Source organism: Zonotrichia albicollis, chromosome 1, assembly GCF_047830755.1.
Source record: "Zonotrichia albicollis isolate bZonAlb1 chromosome 1, bZonAlb1.hap1, whole genome shotgun sequence".
In the NCBI taxonomy this organism is placed as follows: Eukaryota; Metazoa; Chordata; class Aves; order Passeriformes; family Passerellidae; genus Zonotrichia; species Zonotrichia albicollis.
Window position 1 is genome coordinate 55107355 of NC_133819.1, and position 21045 is coordinate 55128399.

The 21045-nt window shown below is 40.1% G+C and overlaps 1 protein-coding gene across 3 annotated transcripts in view; it reads left to right on the forward strand.

Annotated features, from left to right (window-relative positions):
- The first annotated feature begins 336 nt into the window (after positions 1 to 336).
- GOLGA4 (golgin A4) overlaps positions 337 to 21045 on the forward strand; it is a 72619-nt gene continuing 51910 nt past the window's right edge. For 2 of the 3 annotated variants that reach the window (XM_014267013.3, XM_014267014.3), the window contains exons 1-3: positions 452 to 1014; positions 6722 to 6817; positions 18506 to 18604. In XM_014267013.3, the coding sequence (XP_014122488.3) occupies positions 586 to 1014; positions 6722 to 6817; positions 18506 to 18604 (624 nt within the window). In that variant the 5' untranslated portion in view covers positions 452 to 585. Of the gene's footprint in view, positions 1015 to 6721; positions 6818 to 18505; positions 18605 to 21045 lie in introns of all 3 variants that reach the window. The other variant, XM_014267015.3, reaches the window with a different exon arrangement.

Below are 21045 nucleotides of genomic sequence, written 5' to 3' on the forward strand. Positions count from 1 at the left end.
CATCCAACAAGGGATCTAAAGCCAGAGGTTTTAACCTTGAGCCTCCAAGAACATTTCTGCCACAGTTTCGTGTAGTAGCAAATAGTAGCGGTAGCAGCAAACATCGTCTTTCCACCTTCAATGGTACTTTAGTTATAACAGTGTATCTCAGGTTTGCGAACAGAAGGCTACTCAAAAGGAAAACGTCGCGACTTTCTTATTAGCAGATAGGTTTCCGGGCAGCTTCAAAAAGCAACTGTTGGGCATTTTTTAGTCGGAAGCTTTCACAAGTCTTAGAACCGAGCACCTTTTTGTTACCTTGCTGTCCGGTTCTTCGGCTTGTGAAAGCTTGTCCTCGACACTGTCGCCGACCGACTCAGGAGGACCCTTACGCGAGGGCACGCAGCCCCTCAGAGTCAGCATTCTGGCAAGTCAGGCATCTCCGTGGCGCGGTTGAAGGTACGGAATCAAACGGCTACGGCGGCAGAAAGGCGCAGCGAGGCGGCAGCTTTTACTGCTCTGTTTTTCGTCCTTCCTGACAGAAGTAATCACTCCTCCGCCTATACATTCCCGGGACGGCATCGCCTCCCTCGCCCTCCGGGAGAGATGGAGCAAGTGAGGCCAGGCAATGCCGCTTTGCACTGTCGCAGGCGGGGCGCCCAGGCTGCACGTCCGCCCGGGCTGTGGGAGGATAGCGCCGCGCGTTGCGTTTGGAAGTTTGTGCCTCGCCGCACACCGTGCCAGCCGACGCGCTGGGCTCCACGTTGGCTACGCAGGCGCAGTGGTCGCGGCTGCCCGTGCCCCGCGGAGGGGGTCCGAGGGCGGAGCGGCGGCGGCTCCGCGGGCCGGGGCGGGGGGAGATCTGTTCCGCCGCCCCCTGGGCGCCCCTTGCCGCCTGACCAGCGGGCCCGGGAGCCGTGCCCTCATCCCCTTCTCCCTCCCGCCACCATGTTCAAGAAACTGAAGCAGAAGATTGGCGAGGAGCAGATGCAGCCGCGCGGAGCGGGTGGACGTGCGAGCTCCCTCCCACCGCAGGTACGGCGAGGAGGGGCCGCTGGGAGACGTGTCTGTTGTGGGCGCCGGTGACGGCCTTTCACCTGTCGGGGCAGGGCCGCCCTTCGCCCGGCCGGGCTTGGTGTCCTGCGGGTCGGCCGGCCAGGCCTGCGCGGCGCGACCCTCCCGCGGCTGCGGCTGCGGCGGGGCCGGTCCGACCCAGGGCTCCGGGCTCGGCCGGCTGGCGGGAATCGCTGTCAGCGCCGGGCGGCTTCGCTAGAACTTCGTCATCTAAGTGGTTACCCATCCTTCTCCTGCTAGAAGCTGTGCTTCGTTTTGTCCGCTCTACAATAGCTGTCCTGTGGGAGAGTGTAAAAACCATCTCTTGCCTGAACGTACAACAGAACGAAGCAGAAATGGGTTTCTTCCTTAGCATTTAAAGTAATGATACTTTTACGTGTATTGAATCCAGCACTGAGTTCCCTAGTTGTCCTTTTCTCTCCTCTTAATACTTGTTCTTTCAGTTCTGTATGGCCCTTCTGTTAACATCTTGTAGAGGGCTGGTTTGCTTACCTCGACCTTATTCTTGCATTTTTTGCATTTTTTAAACTGTAAATTAATTAAAAATATAGTATAAATGTGAGAACAAGGCACTTATTTATTTGTTCTAGTAATAATTTCATTGGCCATTTTCCTCTTGTGTGTACTTTCTTTCACTAAGTTATTTTAAACGTATTCTAGTAAAGGCTGTTTTTAAGTGATAGTAATACTCACCAGATACCACATATGTCCAGAGTATGTAAGAGAAAGTGGCCAAAAAAGTTGTGATGATTTAATGCATGTGTCAAAGCAGAATAATTTTGGGTAGAAAGACTTCAGCAAGTTAACATCCTATTGGTAAAGTCTGCTGATAATGGCTGCCTGTGTCTCATTCTAGGTTAAGTATCCGTGTATCTTGGAATCTAAAAGTATAAAAGCTAATATAAACTCTGAATCCTGTGAATGTTAAGCTAGAGACAGGTAACGTAATTAATTTGACAAGTAGGTGATTAGTTGCTTGGGCTTGATCTGCATGTAATTTGAACCACTGGGAGATTTGGCACTGCATAGTCCCAGTATTAGACCATGGTTTCAAAACTGCTGACAGTTATGTTCTATTATTTGAATCACACATTTGTGAAATAGAGGGAAGATTTTTAGAAATGGATCTCTTGTGAAGTTTTGTGTAGCTTGTTGAGTCCTACTTTAAGGCCTTCCATAGTATTCATTCTGTGCCTTCTCTAGTTTGTGAAGTATGATTGTGTTAGTTAAGTTTAGAGTGCTCTCTTAATTGCCATGTGTGGTGAGCTTTCAGTGCAGTGTAAAAGAGATTGATCTGCAGAGTTTACTGTTTTCAGTGTGCAGCAGCTAAATTATGATACCTTTCACACAGCATTGTAATCAACTTAGGTCAGGATATTGTAATCTGCTTTGTTCGGGATGCTCCATGCTTGTGTTCAAGAGTTGATACTCTCTGAAAATCATTCTACTGAATAAATATGGGCTTACATGCATATATGCACCCAACAGCATAATATACTTTAGTCTTTATCTGGCTCTTGAAAAATTAGTTTTGACAAATACTCTGAAACCTGATATGAGTGTTTATAGCAAATTATACCTAGTCTATAGGCCTAGTCTGCTGTACTGTGGACAGAGCAGATTATGTAACTCAAGGGTTGACATAAATGGAAAGGCAGAAGCAAGAAATTACAAGACATTAAAACAATTTTATTTCATGTGAAATAGTTGTCTTGCAATGTTTCTTACTTCTCAGTTGCTGTCAAGTAACACTAGGGGGAAATAGTTAAATTTTATCTTAGGAGTAAACTAAATTTTTCTTCTCACTTCTTGTATCTCATTTGAAAACAGAGTCTGAAGGAAGAAGTGAGGTTTTGAGGTTTATAAAATATACTGTAGTCTTGCAAAAAGTGTGGGATATGCTTTTTTCATTTGCTTTTATTCAGATCAGTAATTCCAATTGTCAAAATGCATTCCTTCCTGGCAAAACATTTTCAGACCAAATTTTCCTAACTTACAATTTCTTAGTTTATGAAACTCATGTTTGCATTAATTTTTGCTCTTTTTTTTCCCTACACCCTGTTGTAGAGAGGCTTCACTCACTATGTTCTATACCCTTTATGCTCTACTTATATCCCTTACTTTGAGACCTAGAACTTCACATTTGTACTTTGGTTTGTAGTGTCCGAGACTAAATTTACTAATTTAAGACTAGTGTAAAACTGGAGGTAAAATTTCTCAAGTATAACTTGAGAAATATAACCTTTTCTGAGGAGGTGTTTGTAGGCCTTCCTCTTTCATATGAATGGTTACTGACTGATGTCATCTGTCAAATTGAGCATAGCTGTCCCTCACAGTCTGGGGAACACATCTCTTTCTGATGGCTGACAGGGTGGAAAAAAGCGCTGTTGCAATTACCAATGTCTTAAACTGCTACTTGTCCAAGATTGTCACCTGACAAATAGGGATGAAGAAAAAATGGAGACAGGTGCTACTTTCTTTGCCTCAGTTTTTAATGGTACTGATAGACCTTGGTCTGCCTGCTCCTGAGTCAGAGGACCATGGCTGCAGGAGCATTAACTTTTCATTTGTGAACACGGAAATTTTAACAGACGAGTTGTGTCAGTTGAATGAATGTTTATAAGTTCATGGGGCCCGTGGGATTCAACCCAGGATACTGAAGGAGCTAGGAGATGTTATGGGTAGGACCCCTCTCAGCCATCCTGGCAATATGGGGAGGTCCCTGCTGACTGAGCTTGCCAGTGTTATTCCAGGTTACTGGAAGGGCTTGAGGGAATATACAGGAAACTACAGAGTTAACCTCAGAACCGGGAAAAATTATTAAGAAAATCATACTGTATGCTGTTGAAAGACATGTAAAGAACAGTGCAATTATCAGACAGTCAGTGTGGGTTCACAAAGGGAGAATTCTGTTTAAAAAACCTTCTGCAGCAAGTTCACCTGCCTGGTAGACAAAGGGAAGGTGGTGGATGTAGTTTTTCTGAGTTCTATAAAGGGTTTTGGTACTGTCCTTCCCACTGTTTCTTCCAGGCAAGTTTTCCAACAGTGGGATGAGCAGGTATGCAGTGCACTGGGTGAAGAACTGGTTGAAGAGCAGCGCTCAAATTATGGCAGCAAACAGGACATGTGGCTGGTGACCAGTTACCTGTGGTGTTCCTCAGAGCTCAGGTCTAGAGGCAGCTCTGTTCAGGCTCCTCATCAGTGATCTGGAGGCTGCAGTGAATGTGCAGACAGTTAGGTGATACCAAACTGGGAAGTGCTGCTGACTCTCCCATGGGATAAGAGGCTTTGCCTTGCAGAGGCAATCCAATCTGGATTGATTGGAATAGTGAGCAGTCACCAGTGACATGAAGCTGAGCAAGACCAACCAAATGCTGGATCCTGCACCTGGATGGAATAATTCCAGACACAAGTCTGAAGTGGGAGAGGAATAGCTGGAGAGCAGCCCTGCAGAAGGGGGTTTGGGGGTGCTGGCTGGCTGGAAGATCAATGGGATCAGCAGTGTGTGTGCCCTGGCAGCCAAGGGAGCAAACCTCATCCTGGGGTGCATCAAACACAGCATCAGCAGCCAGCCAAGAGAGGTGATTATCCCACTGAATTCAGCGCTGGTGCAGCCTCACCTCGAGCACTGGGTGCAGTGCTGGGCCCCACTGTTTGAAAAGGATGTGAAGGTCCTTGAGCATGTGCTGAGAAGGGCACCAAAGCAGGGGAAGGGGCTGGCAGGAATGTGCTCTGGGGAGCGCTGAGGGCACTGGGCTTGTCTGGTTTGGAGAGGAGGAGGAGGCTGAGGGGTGACCTCACTGCTCCCTACAGCTTCCTGAGGAGGAGAAGTAGAGAGGGAGGTACTGAGATCTTTTCCCTGGTACACAGTGCCAGAACATGCAGGAATAACTCAAACTGTGTCTGTCATGGCAGATTTGGACTTACATAAGGAAACACTTTTTACCAGAGGGTGGCCAAAACATGGAATAGGCTTTCTGGAGACGTGATTGGTGCCTTCCTCACCCCTGCCTGTTAGTGCTGGAGGGGCATGGACAGTGCCCTTAAAGCCCTGCTTTAACTTTTAGTCAACCCTGAGCTGGTCAGGAAGTTGAACCCTTCCAATTTACCTGTACTATCCTGTTTCAGCTCTTTTTGGTTTTGCCTAAGATCAATGAATATTTGTGCTGCAAACCTTAGTGCTACTGAAATGACTGTAAATTGACAGGAAGTCTGAATGCAGCAGTGGGAACTGTAGAACCATAGAGATGTGTTCATACTGCTTCTAAACAGTGACAGAGTGTCCTTGAATGTTTCTGGCCCTCACCAAACAGAAGGAAATTGATTATCAAATAATCTTTAAAACCCTGGCATTAGATTGAGGGTAGGAATAAAAGAAGAGTAGGCTGTCAGCATTAGTAGGTTAGGTTTTGTACGAATCCTATGAATACTTTGGTATGATTGTTTTCAGCAGAACATAAAGCTTTTGTGATGAATAGCTATTTGGTACTAGGTAAGCTGTTTGACTTTTGAATAGTATTTTCAAGTTGAGACATTGGCCTACCTCTTCAGACCTGTAGCTATGACTGATTTTAGAATAGTTTTGATATAAAAAAGAACAAATACAGCTACCACTCTTGGTTCCAGACCTGTTCAGCTGAGAGCAATTTCAAGAAGAGGTAGGGTCAAAACATGCATGTGCTTGCCTTATATCCTGGGTGAAGTACCCCTGGGCCCTTCCTGCAGGTGGAACTTGTGGTCATCGGACCACTCTGGGCCTGGATTTGGGCTCCAGGGGCAGAGTATGGCACATTTCCTCAGGTGTGCCAGGTGTTGGCAGCCACTGCAGGACTGGGATACAGGTCCAGAGGGATGGGGTCTGTGCGGGAAGGCATCACCTCATCAAAAGCAAGGCCTGACCTTCCTCTTCCTCCTGCCACATGCCTGAAATATTTCCTTCCAGCATTTCACAATACCCCATGAGAAATTTTGCTAAATGCCCTCTTTAGTATAGATCTGCTTGTTGATACTTTACTTCTCATTACATTTATACTGAAATTTTATATTTGAAGTTTGAATGATGAGGCTGGCAAGGTAGTTTCTTTGAGCTGGTGTGAGTTTTTAGAATCTCAGTTTGAATGAAGTTGTAAAATTCCTGTGAATAGATGTTTAGTTTTGATAGGAACAACAAGTACATATAGACAACAAAATATATAGCAATTTCTTGCCCCTTTTTCATTGTTTAGATTCAGTGTTATAAATACCACAAATTTAAAGTTCATAAATTTTCTTAGTGTCATTTTTTGTTGTTAATTTTCAAAGTTCTTGATCAGATTCTGTTCACTTCTAAATACTTGAATCCCTATCAAATCACTAAACTTTTAAACCTCAAGCAGCTGTAATATATTCCTAAAATATTCGAAGGCTTGTTTTTCAAATATGGTCTAATAGGACCATAGTCAGAAATAATGAAAATAAGCCATTTTGTTGTTTGTTCTTGTGGCTGATTCAGGACACATTTTCCTCTACAGAAGGTAGAACTTGTCACAGACGGTTGTTTTCTTTAAAAAGATCTAGACTAGGTTTCACTGGGATGATATAGTTAGTAATTCTTGAAGTAAATTATGATACAGAAAAATTAGTTCTGGAGTTAATAGTATTACTTGTTGTATACATGATCTCTCTATAGGTCCCTTCCAGATCACCTCCATCAACTGGCAACAGAATCAGGACATCTTCATTTACAGATCAGAATCATGAAGGCACTTTAACACCAGACAAAGAGGTCAGTTGAGAGCTGTTTTTCTCTGCTTTTCACCTTGAAAAACCTAACTTTATGTCCTTCATTACTTTTTTTTTTTTTTTATTTCCCAATCTCACTATTTTCTGTCTATTTATAGCTATGAATAGTCTGTTTTTTAGGTTAAATACTGAAGTGTTTAATAGTAATAAAACAGATCTTTAAGCTGTAGTGATTAACCCCCAGATTAGGAAACGCTTTAAGTCTTCAGGTCTTAAAAATCTTACTCCTGAACTGAACTCAGTGAGGTAGTGGGACAGAGGATAGATTCAGAGAGAATCACTTCATTTTGTCCCACTTTTGGTTGAAAAGCTAGGTGAATCCAGGTAATTTGAGGTGGATGATCCATTTGTGATTGTTTCTAACCATACCAGTAATAAGTATCAAACTCAAAGTTATTTCCCCCACCCCACTTCCTTTCTCCCCTCCCTCAAACTTAAAACCAACCCAGCCTCCCTCACCTTCCTCGCACTCCCCCTGCCCCCCCAAAAAACTGAACAACAAACTAAACTGAGTCTAAATTATGAGTCATAAAATATCATTAAAATCATTATCAGGATGATGGGTAACCTTGACTTGCATAATAAAGCAAACAAAGAAGATAATCTGCACTTACCTTGTTTCATATTAAGTACTATGGCTCTTTTGAAGCAACTTGATATTAAAAAAAAGGCAACAATACAAATAAACAAAACATTTCCCTGACTTAGTGAGCATGGACATAGTCTGGTTGCATAAAGCAGGATGCTTCTGTGATTCTGTGAACTTTTTCAGAGGAACTATTTTGTCCTTGTCAGAGAATTCAGTTGCTTTGTTTTGCCACAAAAAATGACGCATTTTATTGCAGTGGAACAATCCACTTTAATTTTTAACACCATTTTTTCTTTAGGAGATAATCAGCTATACCTGAAATTTGCAATTGATTTCATTATGAATGCTATCAGTGATTCCAGCTTGGCAGTTTGCTTCCTGCAATAGTAGAAATTGAAGAGAAAGTACTTCATGATTTTGTGTTGTATTTTGGTATTTTCTGATAAATGCTTTTTTTTTCTACTGTAATATGTATATATGTGTGTGTGTGTGTGTGTGTGTGTATGCATGTATATGCATCTGTAATGAATTCCCTCTCTCCTTGGAAAAAGATTTTCTGTTAATTGGTGCTCCAGAATGTTAGCAAGCAGCATCACCTGGGATAAATTGCTAAGTTTTTCAGTGAGGAGAGTTTTCTGTTCTTAATACAGGGTATAGAAGTAGCATATTGCCACATGAGAACTACCACTGAGGCCTAGAAGGAGTGAGTTGGTACTGAGAGTTGATTCCCCTGTTTGTTTTTTGTTTTGTTCTTTTTAATTGTATAACCTGCAAAAGAACTAATTTGGCCAAGGTTTTCTTCATGATTTCTATTGAGAACTACACTTACTTCATTACATAAGTGTTGGCCCCAGCAAACTCCATTGTCAGAGTGCTGTTCCGGAGAAACAAGAGAAGCAAAGGATTCTCCATAGCACAAGCCAAGTTACATTGGAAGAACATTGATCTCTAAATAGACTGGTTAGACTGGAATGACCAGAGAGCCAGAAGAAGAAATAAGATTAAGAGTAGAAAAACGAAGAGTAGAAGTACTAAAGTACCTTCAGATTTGCAGTTATCCTTGGTCTTAGGGGTGCTGCTGTAACAGTTTTACTTGTGAAACACATCCTTTAATTGGAAATTCAAGAAGTAGTGAAGTCCTAGGGGGATGAAAACCTCTTTTTTTTTTTGTTGGTTTTACATCAAGCAGAATATTTTACAAAAATTAAGTTTAAATGATTAAAACAAGAAACCTAATTTCTCCAAAAATTTCTCATAAATGTTGGCAGTATGATTAAAAGTAAATAATCTTTGAAATCTGTTGGATTAAATTTTCATAAAATTCAGCTCAGCAGCAGTATACGATGCGTAAATAAGATGCAGATATTGCATATTGTCACTGAAAATACATGCCCTGATTAGATGAACGCATTAAGTCTTTTGGAGGGTATTATTTTGTGGTGTTCTCATTTGGGCAGGCAGTTGTTTTATGTGCAGGTGTCAATGGCAGTGGCATTACAGTGAGCTCTTGGGCTACATTTAATACACTGAAAATATTTGGTTGAGGAGTATTGTATGCTAAAACATTTTTGCAGTACATGAATAATTACTGTCCCTTTTACTACTGAAAGCTAAGCAAAATTAGTGTTTCATAATTTTTTTGTATGTTTTGTGTCCTCTGTGAGCTATGTTTTAGTATGTCTTTAAATAGATTTTAGTATGTCTTTAAGTAGGATTTTGTATTTTTACTTCCATGGTATTAAAATTGCAGGTATCACACATGAAAACTTTGGTTTATTCTCAGAATATTTTTATAATAAAAGTAATTTCAGAATTAGTTACAGTTGTAAATGACATCATTAGTCTGATCAAATAATTATAATAAAATGTGCGTGCCAACATTTTTGCTTTATACTCTACAATGAGAAGATTTTAAAAATACTTTAATATTTCAAGATTCCAAGATGTTATCAGTTTAAAATAAACCTACAACTTGTATGCTCCATTTATGTAATACCAGGTAAGTTTCTTTTTCATGCCAGCTTTCCTCTTCAGCTTGTATTTTATTTGATTTATGAATCTTCAGTAGCCGTGTTACGGAAAACTTCAAAATTTTTAATGTATAGGAAAAGGCAGAGGTCTGAGTAGCTTGTAAAACATGATCACATTGTGAGGTAAAACTACTTCTACAGAGCTTCATTGACATTTTGCATACCCAGTGCTTTTTGATTTGATATGCTGCTGTTTGAAACAGCCCTGGACTATTAAAATATGCTTATTTAGTGAGTTCCTTCTTTTCTATGGAAAAATAGCGTTCAGTTTTCAAACTGTTACCACGTTGACTTTTGAACAGAGTTTGAGGTGAAATACGTAAATTGTATTCATTTCAGCTCCTGTAAGTTAAAAATGTTCTTTTTGTTCTACAACATTATACTTGTTTACAAGTATACAAGGCCCAACTGCAGAGGATAACAAAGCTAGTGCTAGTTTGCTATCAGCTGAGAGCAAGCAGCTGATGGATTGCTCTGGGTGACCTACCAGTCATGCATCCAAATGTCACTGATATCCTAATGAGTGTTATGGAAGTGACAGCAGAGCACAATATATGGAGCACTTAGACCTAAAGATACTTAGCCCAGGTACTTTCTGGTCTCACTTTAAAGGTATATAATGGCTGTTTTATTAAATTAGTTGAAATGCTTCTTTAACATTGGCTATTAATAAAGCATGACAAGTAAAGCTGAAATAATATACCTTCAGTACCTTTGTTATTCCTGTGTCTTTTCTGTATTCATATACTTTATTTGAAGTACTTCTAAATAGGTGTTGCCATGCAAAGATGCTAGTGGTTCAGATATATCTGTATTTTTTTTCCTTTCTGATATTTAGGACTAATTTTTGGAGGCTGCATAAGCTAGTTTGAATCTAAACTACTTGTATTTTACAACTCCGGATACATACAGGATGCTTAGGTGGCTCATCAAAATGAAAAGTAAACCAGAAAAGACCTATTTGATTTCTGAACTACAGCTTTCTGAAAGTGCAGTTCAGCTCTCCTAGATCCTGGGACTTTATTGCAGAGAGAAACTCTTGAAATTTTAGCTCCTCAGTTTTTCCTATTCCCTTAGGACAAATAACCAAATTTATTTATATATTTTACTCTGGGGAATAAGTTTTTTAAGTAAGAGTTGAAAGAAAACCTTTTGCTGATAGTTGACATCTTCTAGCTTCTTGAAGTAGATGAGGAAATGGTGGCTTTTCACTTAGACTAGTTTTGTAGTCTCATCCTATTTCTTCTGTCTTGCTGTGCTGGTATATAACATAACAAAACTGCTCATGTACAGTTAATAGAAGCTTTTAAGTATTAACATACTATAAATACCCATATGCTGTGATGCTAACTTTGCTAACAAAATTTGCTTCATAACAGGCTAATACAAAATTCAGAACTACTGATTCTCTTCTTTTTCTGAAAGGGAATAATCATTACCTTTGGCAATCAAATATGCTGCATGCATGTAACATGTATAATATTCACCTACTGCCATCTCCACAGCAATGAGACTTGGGCCAAACTCTGATCCCTGTTGAATTTTGGGGTTTCTTTCACAGCATATTAAAGAAGCTGTTTGATCTAGGAATTGCATGTTCTTTGGTCTTTGCACCCCACTCACCAGAATCCTTGTGAAAGAAGATTTGAGCATGGTAATTCTTCAGTGGATAATAATACTAAGAAGAACACAGTCATTTCTAGAGTTCAGGAAGTCCTTGAAGATCAAGTAAGGCTGCTTCATTTAGGCCAAACTTGAGGGCTACAAAAACTGTTCAGAATGTTGAAAATTCAAAGGTTATTTAAACAATAGCTGTATGTGTCCTTTGATAGGATACTGAAGGTAACGTCATCTGGCGTTTGGCTTCATCAACCATTTTACCTCATTTGCAGCTTTCTATGCAAGATAGAAACATTTGTTACTCAACAGGATTTTACTTGCAGAAAAACAGAATAAGCCTTAAGTATTGTGACAGAAGATCAGTAGTGTCACAGTTTGCTAAGGAAGCATTCCTCTTTGGCTGCCCATGAGCCACTCTGGCAATCACACTCGCATCACCTTAGGCTTTTGCTACTGGGACTGAAGCCCCTTCACCACAAGCAGCTCCAATGAGCTGATGGGTGCCCCACCTGACTCCCACACACTCATACTGAGACAAGCTTCATGACACTCACATGTCAGACAAGTTTCCCTCACTGCCTTGATCCAGGGTTTCCCATAGCAGAGTTCTAGACTCTGCTTCCTTTAAGAATTTTTATAATGGTGCAGCAATATAATGGCAGATGGAGTTGGGTGTCTCCTTCAGGGACCCTGAACAAAGGAATACCTGGCTTTCATTCTGTGTGCCTGTTTTAATGGTGATATTTGATCTGGGGTCTTCTCACTGTTCTTTGGGTTCCACAGAGTCACTGGGTAGCTGGACACAGTCTAGCTGGCATGGCAAGGCTGTGCCTTTTTGTTGGGCAAAGGGCTCATCACTGGGGGTTTCAGCCATTTCTCCCCACCCTGGGCACAATCTGTAGTTTGCAGTGCCATTGCATACTGAGCTAACTGTACTATTTGTAGTCCTCAACAGCCTTCTGTTTATAAATTTGGTGCCTGAGATTAAGGTAGGGAGATTATTTACCCTGAAGTATCACAGAACTGGTAGGATTGGAAGGAACCTGTGGAGATGGTAGCATTGGACTCTCTGGGTGGGCAAGGATGGGTTGGATGCAGTCTACACGGGGACCCTCAGCCAATGTCGTTCAGCTCTAAATGCAGATTTATCATTGGCCAGAGAGCTGGATGGGGCTAAGACCTCAACAAATCACATGTGTAACTGGAGCACCTATAAAAGGAGCTGTGGGAATTAACTCAAGGCTGTTCATCACAAGAAGTTTTCTGTGTGTGTCGTCCCTGTCTCTGACCCACTCTTCCCCCCACCTCCCAACATTACAGGAGATCAAATTGTCAAACCCTGTTCCAAGGCAGGGTCACCTAGAGCAGGTTACACAGGAAATGAATGTATCCAGGTAGGTTTTGAATGTCTTCAGAGAGGGGCCTCTGAAGACATTCTATGACCTCCCTGAGAAGCCTGTTTGGTGTTCTGCTTCCCTAAGTATAAAAAAGTTCTTCTTCATGTTGAAGTGGAACTTTCTGTGGTTTAGTTTGTGGCCATTACTCCTTGTCCTGTTGCTGGGGACCACTGAAAAGAGTCTGTCACCATCCTCTTGACAACCTTCTTTGAGATATCTGTATGTATTGATTAGATCTCTTCTCTGTCTTCTCTTGTTAGACTAAACAGGCCCAGCTCCTGCAGTCTTTCCATGTGTGAAAGATGTTCCAGACCCCTAATTTGTGGCCCTCTGCTGGAACCTCTCCAGTAGCTCCTTATCTTTCTTGTACTGAGGAGTCCAGAGCTCCACACAGCACTCCAGATGTTGTCTCATTAGAGCTGAGTAGAGGGGAGAATCACCTCCCTCAACCTGCTGGGCACAGTCTTCCTGATGTACCCCAGGGTACCGCGGGCTCTCCTAGCTGCAAGGGCACTGCTGACTCATGGTAAACTTGCAGCTGCTCCAAGACTCCAAGGTCCTCTCCTCCCCCCAGAGTATATTTGAAAGAAAGTGTTGGAAGATCTTAGTAGGATTCCTGTAGCAAGCTTCAAGTGTGATATGATGGTATTCTTAGCATTAGAAAAGGCTAAAGAATGATCTACACCTTTGCATTTTCTGTTTATGGTATGCTTCATCTCAGTTGATTCTAGCTTATCTAGTTTTATTGATTGCTCTACCAGCCTACTGATGATATGCTGCTAGTGATACATTAGACTATATAGCACCAAATGTATTTAATGTTTCTGAAGCTAGTAAGATAGTTCAGAGTGGGTTTTGGGACAAATCCTGAAGCACAAGGATCCTGTGTGGTAATACTATTTAATATTGGGTGACTAGCAGGTTGCTTCTTGCCTGTTTGCAGGCAGGGGTGAATAATTTTTTTGTGACTTTTAATAACCCTTTCCCTGACATCCCCACCCCAGAGTTAACTAGACAGTTAGTTCTTAAAGTTGTACTGAATAGTTGGTTGAAAAAAAAAGAAAACTGCAGATAAAAACACATGTATATATTGGAAAGCATTAAGTAGTGTAATTACAGGACTCACTAGAGGGTTCTGCCCATAATTTAACTAAATATGTACCAGGTTATGAGCTGTCAGAGCGTTGTGGTGTGACATTGGCCAGACACCAGGCACTTAGAAAAGCCGTTCACTCGCTCACTCTTGTTACAGTTGGGCAGAGGAGAGGGAAAGGAAATTAATGGAGGGTTCATGAGTTGAGATAAGAATTGGGGGAAAACACTCAAAGGGCAAAATAGGTTCAAATCTAAAGATGTAAGGTAAATTTGTTATGAACAGAGTCAGAGAAGGATAACGAGAACTAAAATAAGCCTTCTAAATATCTTTCTTCCCACCCCAGCCCCTCCCTTTTTCCCCCTGACAGTGTAGGGAGACCGGGAGAGGGGATTTTGGTTAGTTCATCACCCAAGATCTTTTCCTATTTGCTCAGAGAGGGAAGTCTTTTCTGTGCTATGCCATGGGGTCCCTCCCATGGGAGATGGCTCTCCATGAACTCCTCCAGCCTGGCTCCAATCTTACAAGCAACAGTCCTGACAAAACTGCTGCAACAGGAGTCCCTCCCATGGGCAAAATCTTTCTGAAATTGCTGTGGTGTGGGTCGCTCATCTGCAGGGTGCAGTCCTTTGAGGATAGGCTGTTCTAGTTTGGAAGTTCCACATGGTGGAAGCTTGTAACCATTTCTCACAGAAGCTGTTTCTCTGGCCCTCCCTCACTACCAGAAAACCAGGCCATGCCATGTCAGGGCCTCTAGCTTGTCGGAGTGACCCCGAGAAATGTTAGAAAGTCTCTTTTCCCAGCCCTGTGCTTAAAGGAGTCAGAGCTCTTCATTTCTCAGTCTCAATGTTGTTTATTGTATCTTATCTATAAAATTCTTTCTCCTGTCCTGCCGAGGTCAGCTCAGCAAGACAGTCAGAGGCATTCTCCCTGCCCCCAGGGCAGTGTTATGTCTTTATACTAAAAACTATGTATACAATGTTTACAATTACTTTCCAGTACCTATCACCTATGTTAGACAGTGAGCTTCTACTCTAAACCAATCTAAAAGTGCAAACATCAGCAGAAGATTGAGGCCAAGAAGAAGAAGGAAAAAGGCAGGACACTCCCAGATCCCTCCATCTTTCCCCCCTGAATCCCATTCTAAAAACTCCAAAATCTGCTTTTTCACCTTGTGATAAATTCACTATCATTCTACTTAATTTGTCATGGCTTGCAGATCTTCATGTAAGGTCGGTAACTTGCTCCACGGGTCATAATCAAAACCACAGGCATTTTGGGCTCTGTGCCAAGGTCTCTGAGACCCCTGGCAGGGGTCTTGGCTGCTCAGGACAGCTAGAGAGATGTCGTGGGTCCTGACAATGCCAAATCAACACACAGAGTAACAAAAATACTGTAAGCAAGTCCTTAAATATTTTCGTTGTTGGTCACCTGACATTGGAGAGTGGCGGATGAACTCGCTAATGGGCAAATGCAGCCAGATCCATATGTATTACAGAAATACCACTTTTGGACCATAATTGTATATTCTGTCTTCAGTAGCAATTTGAAGTGTGAAACACTTGTCTTGGCTACTGAAGAGGAAATATTTTGAAATTTCATCTTGATAGAGGGCTCACTGTTCTGCCTCACTATTGTTGTGCCGTCTTTACATGTAAGCTGGGCTCACAGAATCACAGAATTAAGGTTAGAAAGGACCTTTGAGATCAAGTCCAACCTATGACCTAACATCAACATCGCCTTATCTGCTAGACATGGCTCTAAGTGCCCCATCCAGTCTTTTCTTAAGCACCTCCAGGGATAGTGACTTCACCACCTCCTTGGGTAGCCGATTTCAATGCCCAGTCACTCTTTCTGTGAAGAACTTGTTCTTAATATCCTCCTAAACGTCCGAAACCTAAACATTCTCTGATGCAGCTTAAGACTCTCAGTTGTTTCCTGGGAGAAGAGACCGACCCCCACTTGGCTACAACTTCCTTTGAGGCAGTTGTAGAGACTGAAAAGATCTCTCCTGACACTCCTTTTCTCCAGGCTAAACAACTCCTCAGCCATTCCTCATGGGACCTGTGTTCCAGACCCTTCACCAGCCTTGTTGCCCTTCTCTGAACATGCTCCAGCATCTCAACATCCTTCCTAAATTGAGGCGCCCAGACCTGATCACAGTACTCGGTGTGGCCTCACCAGTGCTGAATCCAGGGGAAGAATTACTTCCCTGGTCCTGCTGGCCACCCTGTTAGCGGTACAGGGCAGGATGCCATTGGCCTTCTTGGCCATGTGGGCACACCGCTGGATCGCGTTCAGTCTGCCATCAGTCAGTACTCCAGCTCCCTTTCTGCCTGGGCACTGTCCAGTCTCTCTGTCCTCAGCCTGTAGTGCTGCAGGGGGTTGTTGTGGCCAAAGTGCAGGACCTGACACTTGTCTTGTTAAACTTCATATCGTTGGATTTGTCCCATCAATCCAGCTTGTCCAGGTTGCTCTGCAGAGCTCTCCTATCCCCCAGCAGATTGAGATTCACACCCAACTTGGTGTCATCTGCAAATCTGCTAATGGTAGACTCGATCCATTCATTCAGATCATCAGTAAAGATCTTTATCTTAAAAGTAAAGAGTTTTATAATTAATATTTTTTGAAAGAATGAACTTGTAAATTTGTGAATTTATGAATTTATGTCTGAGCCTTCTGAACCTGGCTACACTAACATGGTCATCGACTTCCAGGGATTACTAAAAATCTAACAATTCATAGATTCTGAACAAGCTGACAGACCGTCTTTTTTGGAGGGGATGAACTTGTTAGAGATCAAATAGGAATCCTTTTTAATGCAAACTTTGGTGTACTAAATAATGCAATTAGGATTAAGCAAAGTAATGCTATGGTGAAATGTTGCAACTTAATATTTTGAGCACTAGCAGGCTATTATTGTGAAGATTTAATAATATTTAATAATTTAATAAGATTTAATAATTTAATAAGATTTAATAATTTAAATTATCCGTGGTTCCTGAAGTTCTTGATGGTCATGTTGTTAAAAGTGATTTAATTAAGCTGAAGATAATATATGTTACATGTTAATAATGTTAATAATCTTTTGGTTAATAATATTTGCCTAATCCATTTATCAGTGCTTTGCAAACTGTCTTTCATTTTCTTAACTGGTCCTCTCCAAACATGCAAAGTAATTTTTATCTTTAAAAATTCGATAATTTTATTTGTGAATTTGCATGCTTCTAATTCATGAGGCCATCAGGCTTGCTTGTAGTATTGCTGCTGTATGTTTGTGCACTTTTGTATACACAGTATATGCCTTTTCTTTTATTGGCATATGCCCTTTCAAGAGGAGCAAGAATCTATGCGGCCATCAACAGTTGATGAAGATTTTCTGGAATCATTATCACTTGTCAATTTTGTTAATTTCCTTATTTTTCTCTTGTCTGAAAGCTCAGAGGAGGAAAAAAATGTAGGTGGGTTTTACACACCTGTATACATATATATATATATATACATACCTATATACATACATACACATATACAAATATATGTACATACACACACACATTTATATATATAAATGAATGCATGAGGAGCTTTTGCACAGCTTGCTCTTAAGAATTATACTTCTGACAGGCTGAGAGAGGAGGACAGCTAACTCAGTGTGTTGTTGCTACCATGGTGAATGCATAGGGCAAGTGTGTTGAGGCTCCGGGGAAATGAAGATTGAGAGCCTGAGGAATGTGACCATTTTTTTATTAGCAGCTCATCTTTGCAGTAACTTAAAAGTGAGAAACTCCAGCTTTGTTGGCAAATAGTTAATGGCAAATCTGAGGCTATTTATTGTATATGGCTCTCACAGAATATTTACCATTTCTTACGTTTTGTGAACATAAATTCAAAGTCATGAAGGGTTTGGCGAACGCAAATTCAAAGTCATGTAGCCTTTCAGATCTTACCTGTGAAAATATTTCTCTCTCTCAATTTGAATTTATGTAATTAATCTGCTACAGCACTGGAATAAATGTAATTGTCACCAAAAAAAAAGTAATTTAAACTCCTAACTTATATTAGTATTTGATTCCTAAAAGTACTGTTTGGTAACTTGATAGAGGGGTTTGTCTCATTATTTCAGAACATTTTTGTTTTATTTAGTTTGGTTTAGTCAGCAGTCAGTACAATTGTGAAATCTCAAGCTGTAAGGAAATTGAACCTTGAACCTAGGTATGTGAGTATAATCATAAGAGGAATATTTTTGTCTCTCAGTTACAGCATCCTAAATGCATTACATTACATTAAATGTATATATCCAATTTGAATTCAAATTCCAGTCTCTTGGCTTCGTGTTTTCACCTCTAGGAATTTATATCTCTTCTTAGATACTGACTTGATAAAATGGTTATATTCAACTTATGGTATTTTTATGAAATAGTCTGCTAGTAGTTTAAAAACATTGTAAGGAATTTTTAAAAATATAAACAGCATTCTAGTGTATAAAAGCATCAGATGATAAATAGTCAAAAGCAAGCATTTTAGATTATATATAACTGAAATACTGATAGAATTTTTAGAATAGTGAGTTGTTAATGAATGAATAACTGAGAGCAAATAGGGCTCAGTGATATATGAACACAACTCATCCACAGAAGTTAAAAAAAATTACAATAGCAACACCTGAAACATAACTTTTTATCTTGGACTAAACTAGGATCTTGTAAATAGTGTGCTTCTTTTGTTCTGAAGAAGTTTTGATCAAAATTGTATTTTGGCTGTTCTGAAATGATCTAGTGCATATTTTCTAGTTACATCCTCCCTTTATTGATATCTGTTGTCTCATAAACTGCTGTATTGTTTTGTTATGTATTTAATAGCATGGAAAAATGGAGTAAAATTTTGCGATGTTCTTTATTGCTTGATTTATTTTCATTTTCCTCCTTTTTGCATTGAATAACAGCTGTTAGCCGGGATGATAGCAGAACCTGCTTTTCTCTCTGAGTATACTATCTTTGCTTTGGATCCCACCAAACAACCTAAGCCACAGAGTGATGGTGTGGTGAGTCCTCCCCACCCCTGTTAGTGATGCCTTTAGCAGGTGGAGGAGAGTAATGTACTAGAAGGCAAACTTACTTGCTTATGGCTTGTTCTCACAAACACCTCTGTCTTAACTATCTTGTTGCTAACCCTGCACTAAATTTCACAGAGGTAGTAGGTGATAGCTCCTGGCTGGTATGCTGGTATGATATGAATTTATTGTAACATTAAAAAATTAACATATTTTTTCTTATACAGGCAACAATATGCAAATTTAAATAACTGTTGCACAAGTTTGTATGTGTGTTGCATAGAAATTTCCTCTTCATATTTATGTATGTCTGTATATATTTCAAGATAAATGGATAGAATTAACATTGGGATTGGTTATGTGTAATATTTGCTGCTTGCGGTGAAATATAGCATGTCATTTGCTTCTAATGGTAGCAGGAAATAATTATTTCACACAGGCACATAAATTAATCTACATCTAGTTGATAACCTGACAGTTATTATTGTGAGGATGAATAGTCTTTTTTTAATAGTTAGGTTTTACTTTAAATATATGTTTCTTTGCCTGGAAATGTTGTCTTCAGTATATATAAGTAGAGAAGCTCAATGAGAGGTGGCAAGCAGCGAAGAAAAGGAAGCAGGCATGGGGAGGAAGTCAGACTTCTGCTTTCTGATATAGGCACATAGAAGCTGTATTCTTATTGGCACAGGACAGGAATGGCATTTTTCACATGCTCTAGAGGCATGGCATTCCCAAGTCCATAAGTGATTTAAAGCACACTAATTTTTAGCATCCCAGCTCATCGTTATACTTCATGATTACTTTGTAAGTACTCTTTTCCTGCTCATGGTTTCAGTCACTGAAAGCTGTAACAGGATCAAAATTTAATAACCAGGACATAGCACAACACACTTGTTGGACTTGTCTCTCTCTCAAGCTAAACAAGATTGGACAGAAACAGTGATTAAAATGGTGGTCCTAGGAAAGTGTATTCTGGCCATATTCCAGGTCCAGCAATCGTTCCTTAAGGATTCACTTCAAATTTAAGTAAGCTTTGTTAGTTTTCACTATACAACAGAATTATTGCAAAAAAATTAATTTCACATAACTGTTTGTTTGAGTGCTCCAATGTTGTCTTTATATGACCTTTTGGTATGTACTTTAGTGGCATATTTAGTGGCTCACATATTTATAGGCAAGACTGCAGTAATGAAACAGTTATTGTTAATGTGTTACCAATGTGTACTAACATGTTACCTGTAAAACTCATTTTGTTCTCTGAACTTCTTGAAAATTCTAGGGCAGTACTCACAGTAAGATCTGGGAGAGGGAGAAAATGATGGGAAAATATAAAGAGAATATGATGACTGATTAAAAAATATATTAAAGAAACACCCACATTACATATGTTTACAAAAACTAGGTACGGTAAAAATACAGGAGAGGAAAGTTTCACTGACACACACAAATGCATATTCATTCTGCTAAAACAAAACAGTATTTTAGTTGTATATGTGATCTGAGAGTGAACAGCATAAAGAAGTGACTGTAACTGTGGATTTTTTTGGCATAGATGAAGTTAATATCAACTCTTTACTAGCTAAGCTACAAAGGTTTTGTGCATGAAGAAATAGTTAAAAATATTCTTGGACACAGTGGGTTTTTTAAAGGAAAAATAAAAGGAAAATGAGGGAAGAAAGCATTAAGCTCTCCTTTCTTTCTCCCTTCATAATTACTCAGTTTTTGAATACTTGAGAAAGTATTACTATTAAGAGCAGTAAAATGTTAAAATGTTTCTAAATAAAAACATTTAAGCTTTCACTTCTGAGGCTTGGTAATCTATTTATGCCTTTGAGAAAAAAATATCATTTTGCATTGCAGAAATAGGGAAGTAAGGTGATGAAAAACGTTAGTGGAACACCCTAATGCGCTCCAGTTGAAACTGAGTTCTGATTTATACATCTTCATAATGAAAAACAACGGTTTTGTTAGATATTGCAAGTATAGCTGTCTTTGGATAGAGATATGGATGTTATGTTCTATGAGTTTGTGGAGGAAAAACTTCCACTGGTCTCCAGAAACTCTGATGTAACTGCTGGTTTTAAGACTTTCAAAATGGCTGCTTGTGCTCTGCGAGTATAATTATGCTGAAAGCTCTCTTCAGGCTTATGAAAGGCTCGGGCTTTTAAGCTTTGCAAAGCCTCTTGGATCTATATTTATATATAGCAACTTCCATTCATGCTTACCATTCAGTATGCACATACCCAAATACAATCCTTTGCCCTAGAGCACAGTGATAGAGACTTTCAGCAGTCAGATACCTATGGTGGTCCATTTTTTATATGAAAGATTACTAGTGTATCCCTTTTATTATTTATGCCAATAGAAAGTTTAACCCCAAATCTTTTGTTCCCACAGATTGTATAAAAGATGCCTGCATAGTGAGTAGG